Raw genomic sequence first — 6,903 nt, 5'->3', positions numbered from 1 at the left:
CGCGACAGTGGTGTAAAACCGGCGCAACTGCCGATGACGGTAGCAGCAGGAACACCATTAGAGGCGACAACGTTTTGGAAATACAGGAAGTTGTGGGCAAGTGACGCAGTTTCGTTTGACCTAAAAACTGTCACTCGACAGTGGTGTTGCCTCTAGTTTTTTAGAGATATTATATGGCATTGAAAAGCCAAACGGATTTTTTTGGAAAAGAATTATGGCCTAAAATATCCAATGTGTATAATAAGTAAAGTAAACCCACATATTGGTGAAGCCTGGCCCAAAGTTGAATAAAATAAAAATCAAAGAAGAAAGAAAGATATTGGTGAAGCCTGGCCCAAAGTTGAATAAAAATAAAGAAGAAAGAAAGAAAGATTGCGTTTCGGATCGAAAAAAATCCGAAAAGGAAGAGGATTCGAAGGAGAAAGCAACTCCATTGAATTGGGGAGGTAGCTTCTTCCTCTCTCTCTCTCTCTCTCACTCACATATATTACTTACTCCAGGCGCTTCTGATTTACCATTCGAGTTGTGTGTATTGAAAATTCTAGTGGATTCTGATTGATTTTAGTTTGGTAGATTATATCAACCACACCCAACAGAGCCCTAGGGGGGTATGTATGTATGTATTTGTTTGATGATGTCACTGACACCGGCTCTTTTTCAGCAAATGAATATGGATGCAAAAGAAGACTCCCATGAGGAAGAGGAAGATGGTATTTATTTATTTATTTATTTATTTATTAGCTTTGTGTTACTACTTAACTTTTATCAGACTTTCTCTGATTTTTGGGAATGAGCAGACTGGGAAGCTGTTGCAGATCGTGCTCCAGATGAGTTGTTGACCCTCCTCTCACTTGAAGAAGAAGAAGAAGATAAGAAAGTTATTACAAGGCGTGGGAGGGGCACCTTCTCATATCAAAAGCATGGTCTCTATAGTGATCAACACTCTGCTGCTGGCCCCATTGAGGACGTAAATCAAGACCTGTCTTCTACTTCTCAACAGACAAGAGATTGTAGGTTCTTTAATTTTCCCTGCTATTTGTTCATTTATGAATATTATGTGTATGTAAATCAACAATTTTCTAATTTTTTCTTCGACTATCAGAAAGAAGGTAAGTTAGTGACACGATAAGTCTTTAGACCCTTATTTATGGTGTTATAGTTTGAAGTTGAGAGGCTTCTCTCTTCATCAGCACGCTTCTTCACACACATACAACATGATCATGATTATCCTACACTTCCATCTGGCATTTACTTCATATACAGTTTTCTTGTGCTTTCTATGAAAATATGAGAGTTCATTGTTGATCAGTTTCAAAGAGTCTATAGCCTTAATCAACATTCAAGTCATCGTTGATTGTTCTGTTTTGTGATCCAACAGTTTAATTAAGCCTTCCTTATCAATTGGGTTTTTTTTTCTTTCTGCAAAAACATCATGAAAATTATTCTTCCCCTGTTAACACATAAATAAAAACATGTTGGAAACTAGGTCTGACGGGCTTGTAAATGTTAACTACTAAATAAATACTAGGTAAATGGGATATCAGTTATCAAATGTCATGGAATACTTTTGATAGGAAGATGGATACATGAAAACAAATAATGGAGTTAGCTAGCTAGCTATCAGTTCTGCTGTAATGTGTAACAAGCAAAATCTGATATTATTTTCCTCTTTTTCTTTCAGTAAAATATGGCACACGCCATGCTCTTGTTTTGGAAGATTTCCAACCAAGTATGACTACAAGTGGGCTGGAGAATATGTTGGAGAAGTTTAACTATCACGATGTAGTCATACGTTGGGTCAATGATACCACTGCACTTGCCGTGTTCAGAACACCTACAATTGGTAATTTCATATCCAATACATTATCTTTTATTTAATTTGGTTTAACCTCTAAAACAATATTGGACGTATTTGATGTTTTTAAATGTGAATATACTAAATAACATGAGGATTATGTTCTATCTGATTTGGCCAACTTCAATTCTGTACTGCAGCTCTTGAGGCATGTAACTCGATTAAGTGTCCGTTTGCAGTTCGTGTGCTTGGTGAGAGTGATGTACTATTAAACACCATTCCAGAAAGAGGTAACAATCCAAGTAAATACTATTTTATTTCAAAATATTAATAGGCCATATCATGTGGACCAACTCGACAAGCTGTATACACACCAGATGTTGCTCTATCGCAAGTTGGCAACCACCATACTGTCATTTATATATGTTTTGAGATTGTGAAGCCAGTGAATATGAATAAACCATCATAACTGTTTTTAAAACGAAATGTGTCGGGTGTGGTTGGAATGGATAATGTACATGTATCGAATTGGAACGTTTGTGTCAGATTTGGAACCACCACGACAACGGCCGAAAACATCAGCAAGAACTGCCCAAAGACTAATTGCTCATGGGATGGGAATGAAGTTGCCTTCCACAAGTTTTGGGCAGAAAGAACTCAAGGAACAAGAAGAAGCGCGAAGGCAACGGATAATATCCAGACAGAATCTGAAAGACGATGCCTGGGGAGACTGAACAGAACATATCTGTTTGTAGTTGGTCTTCTGTTGGTGGACAACTGTTTCTTCGAGCTCGTCATTTAAGAACGTTCAACAATGCTCATTTGAAAATTTTCAAAAGGGTTTCTTTGATCTATTTGTCTTTATTTTTGCTGTTTGTACTAGTGTATAACTAATCGATTTCGTTCCTGATCTCCAATTCTTATATATTCTTGTTATTGCTCAATCAAGCGAAACAGTTGCTTTATAAAAAAATGTACACAAGAGAGTTTTTCCTATATCTAAACATTTTCTTAGTCCTTCCGTAGTCGAAGAGTATATCACGCCAAAATCAAACATAGCGCCGGGGCACACCTGTGACAATTGCACTTTTCGAACGTTGTATGATTTCGATCATTTTCGTGTTTAATTTTATTTACAAAATGCGTGATCAAATGATCGAGCGAAACAATATTCGTAACATTTCTGGAACAAAATCCGAGTTACACGTGCCTTAACTTCTTCATATAACCTAAATATTAGGTTAATGGGGTTAAAATTGACAAGTATGCGACAATACAAGTCCAAGGGCCAAATCTGCCAAAAACCAAAAATTTTGGTCTTCATAAGGCTTACGGACCGTACGCACTTATGCCATACGGTCCGTATGGACCTTCCAATTCAGCAAAAATGACAGTTGTCCATTTCAACTCATTTCTTGGCCTCCAAGTAGCAAAACTGCCACCATTTCACCTCATTTGGACATGTGTGATGACACTAATTAGTTAATAACACCTCATTGGACACTTGGCATGATCTAGTGATCCTTTTCACTATGAATAGCCATGTTCAAGCTTGCTTATTTCAAAAATTCTTTCTCCCATCTCTTTGAAGCTTGTTTCCAGTTTTTGGAAGTCTCCTACTGAGCTCTTAAAGTGTTCTTCGACACAAGTAAGTGATCTTCCTAGTTCTTTCATTATTTTGTCTATTTATGAGCCAAAAGTCAAATAGTTTGACTTTCGGTTCTGACCATTTTGGTCAAGTCAAAGTTCAAATTGAACTTTGCAACGTGATCGTAATCACGAAGGTATTAATCCCTTGCGATTGCACCTTCTGATTACCATGTTTAGTAGGCGAAGTGATGAGTCAAAGTTTTATGAATTAAACGTCAAAAATGCATAAAAGTGCATTTTACACGAAAACGTTTTTGGGTATTAAAACTTAAAGTTTGACACCAAATTAGTTTTATAACATTATTAGACATGTTCGAACATGTCTAACTCGTCATTTCTAGTTTAGTGCTTTTTATTTAGTCGAAAGTCGAGCGGTTTGACTACCGCTTTGACTTTCGAATCTGACCCTGACCAAGCGCGTTTTTATGACCATAATAATATAGGGGATAACCCTCTGAGGTTATACCTTATGGTCGTATTTTGGTTAGTTATATGATGAGTCGATTTTATATAATTTTAAATTGCCGAAAATGCCCTTTTGGCGCATAAAATTGTTTTAAGCATACAAGACCATTGTTTTGACATCTAAACGGATGTTGAAACATAATCAAACTTGTTTTGACATATTAGACTCATCATAGGACTTATTTAACCATCCGAACCCTTAGTTACGCTTACGACCCGTTAAAGTGGCGTAGACCACTTTAACAAGTCGTAACGGGTCAAAGCACTTAGTAATCCTTTTAATCAGAGTGTAAGGCTTATTAAACCATATTACACGAGATCCTTCACTCGTTTGGTATTATAAACCTCATTATATCCGATCTCCCGTTCAAAGTCTCGATACACTAACACTTAGTTTTCCGATACATTAGGAACCACTTGAACACTTGAGCTTTGTTTATTCAATTGAGCAAGGACATACACGCAATCCCAAGTGAGTACATAGCTCCCCTCTTTTACGTTTTCTAAATGTTTTGGGGTGACTCATATGTGCTAAACTGTTTTCAAGTTTTCGAAACAAAGTCTATGGTTTATATATAACAATACGATTTCAATAATGTGGTAAACTTGTTGGTGCGTTATCCATAACACGAATGGCATTCATTAGCTTTGGCCAAGCCGACCGGTAGTATGTTATGGTATCATAGGACTGACAATCCCGTTACCAGGTCCTGGGGTTTGTGGGGAAGTTTGGGGAATGACAGAAATTGTATTTTAACAAACCCTTTGGTGCCAAAGGTTGCATGGAAGGTTGTTTGTCTTCCGCAGGATGAGGGAGGATTGGGTATTCGTAGTATATCGGCTGTTAACAAGGCCCTCTTATCTTCACATGTTTGGAGCATCATATCCAATCGGAATTCTTTATGGGTTCATTGGATTCATACTTATAAGCTTAAGGGTCGTAGTTTCTGGGAGATCCCTAGTAGAGGCCGTATGACATGGGGATGGAGGAAACTTCTTGCTAGTAGGAGCCTCATTCGTCCTTTCATGTGGAAATCTATTGGGAATGGTGCTGAAACTAACGCTTGGAGTGATACTTGGTGCAACGTCGGTCCTCTTCGTGCTTTTATTACTCCTAGACGTATCGCTAATGCAGGATTTAGCTTGCAATCGTCTTTAGCTGATCTGGTGTCTCATGATGGGCAGTGGAACTGGCCGACTGCTTGGTATAACCTGTTTCCAGTCTTAATTAACATGGTGGTGCCTACTTTATGTAACAATTCTCGAGATCGGTTGGTTTTGAAAGATTTGGAAGGGAATAATCGTCCATTTTCTTCTTGGGAGGTTTGGAATAATATTCGGCATCATGAAAGTAAAGTGCAATGGGGGAATATGGTTTGGTTCAAACAATGCATTCCTAGGCATGCGTTTCATATATGGCTTGTTATTCAAAACAAATTGAAGACACAGGATCGGCTCTCTGTTTGGGAAGCGGGAAGTGAAACAAACTTGAATCTTATGTGTTGCCCTTTATGCTGTTACAACAGGGATTCGAGGGACCATCTCTTCTTTGAATGCTTCTTTGCTACGCAGGTTTGGAACAATGTAAGGAGTCTCACTAATATGGAAGATGTTAATGGAGGCTGGATTGATACTATGGCTTGGATGAATCATAATTCGTCCCTACATAAGCCTGATAATGTGATTAGTAGGTTGGTAGTTGCGGCTGCAACTTATTTTATTTGGCAAGAACGCAACAGCAGGCTGTTTTCTAGGAACCATCGGACGGCTATGGTTGTGTCCCAGGAGATTATTACTACTGTTCGATTGCGGCTTCTTTCTCTCAAGTTCAAACGGAGATTTGAAAATGGGAGCTTGGTGGATAAATGGAAGATTCCTAACAACAACTTGGAGCTTGATCCCGGCTAGTGTAGTTGTCTTTGTTTGTAGTTATTTTTTTAGTTTTGGCTGTGTTTGTTTTGGATACTGGTTAGTGGCCTGTGTGCCTGGTTGTGTTTGTTGGGATGTTTGTTTCTAGTGTTGGTATGCCAACGCTAGTTTGGGTGTGGTAACTCAGCCACACTTCTGCTTTTATTGTTTGATTAATGTGTGGTAACTCAGCCACACTTCTGCTTTTATTGTTTGATTAATAAAATTCACCGGGGTAACCCTTTACCCAAAAAACAAACCCTTTGGTGCTTTGGTAGTCGATTTAAAGAGACCCTTTGGTGGTCTAGACGAGTCATCATATGTTTGAATGTATTCACCAAAACGACCACAGTTTACACAATTAAAACACCGACGATTGTTTATACAAAACAAGGACGACTGGTTTATAACACGGACGATTGGTTTATAACACGGACGATTGGTTTATAACACGGATGATTGGTTTATGACACGGAAGATTGGCTTATGGAAGTGATTTATATAATGAGACGGGTGTAATATGATAAAAGCATGGTGGATACGCCGCTGGTACTTCCTATATATTAATGTTTTTATTGTATTACATGTCGTTGCGTTATCCAAATCACTTCAACAAGGACAACTGGTTTTAGACAAGACAAGAACGATTTTCAATTAAAGATATAAACCATACAATGTTTTCTTTTAAATCGATTTCTTACTCGGTTTTATAAAAGAAACGCTTTTGTCAAGATTCATGACTATAAGGTTTTCTTTTACTCATACCAACTTGTATAAGTTGGTTAAACATATTGCAATATCAAACACTTTTATTACAAGTTGATTTCAAGGTTCACACTCGTTAACTCTCGTAGTTGGAGGAGGTATTGCAATATGAGTACAAAGCCATGAATTTGACACACAAAACCTATGTTACTCACCGACTTTTTATGCTGACCGTCTTTTCACATATGTATCAGGTCCTAATGTATGATGATTTGAACGCATGCTACACATAGGATAGACTTGGGCCTTAGTTTACTTTAAAACATAAAGACAATTGTTGTGTTTTATTTGTATTTTCCCAAGACAATGTGATTTATTAA

General features: G+C 37.7%; 1 protein-coding gene across 3 annotated transcripts; it reads left to right on the top strand.

Moving 5' to 3' along the window:
- The first annotated feature begins 279 nt into the window (after nucleotides 1-279).
- LOC110935641 (R3H and coiled-coil domain-containing protein 1) lies at nucleotides 280-6,398 on the top strand. Of its 3 annotated transcripts, XM_035974724.1 has the most exons (7): nucleotides 288-446; nucleotides 662-710; nucleotides 770-1,010; nucleotides 1,682-1,843; nucleotides 1,996-2,085; nucleotides 2,342-3,443; nucleotides 4,321-6,398. In XM_035974724.1, the coding sequence occupies exon 7, from the start codon at nucleotides 4,580-4,582 to the stop codon at nucleotides 5,816-5,818; it is 1,239 nt and encodes a 412-aa protein (XP_035830617.1). In that variant the 5' UTR covers nucleotides 288-446; nucleotides 662-710; nucleotides 770-1,010; nucleotides 1,682-1,843; nucleotides 1,996-2,085; nucleotides 2,342-3,443; nucleotides 4,321-4,579; the 3' UTR covers nucleotides 5,819-6,398. The 3 variants fall into 3 exon arrangements, with proteins under 3 accessions (XP_022033709.1, XP_035830617.1, XP_022033708.1); XM_022178017.2 differs by lacking the exon at nucleotides 4,321-6,398 and having other exon boundaries at nucleotides 280-446; nucleotides 798-1,010; nucleotides 2,342-2,791; XM_022178016.2 differs by lacking the exon at nucleotides 4,321-6,398 and having other exon boundaries at nucleotides 380-710; nucleotides 798-1,010; nucleotides 2,342-2,791.
- The last annotated feature ends 505 nt before the right edge of the window (nucleotides 6,399-6,903 follow it).

Source organism: Helianthus annuus, chromosome 6 (assembly GCF_002127325.2).
Source record: "Helianthus annuus cultivar XRQ/B chromosome 6, HanXRQr2.0-SUNRISE, whole genome shotgun sequence".
Classification (NCBI taxonomy): Eukaryota; Viridiplantae; Streptophyta; class Magnoliopsida; order Asterales; family Asteraceae; genus Helianthus; species Helianthus annuus.
Note: the sequence above shows the minus strand (reverse complement) of the source record. Positions and strands in the feature narration are given on the sequence as shown.

What these genes read in the sequence shown, in the direction of transcription:
- LOC110935641 (XM_035974724.1), top strand. Translation starts at nt 4,580, where the DNA reads ATGTTATGGTATCATAGGACTGACAATCCCGTTACCAGGTCCTGGGGT.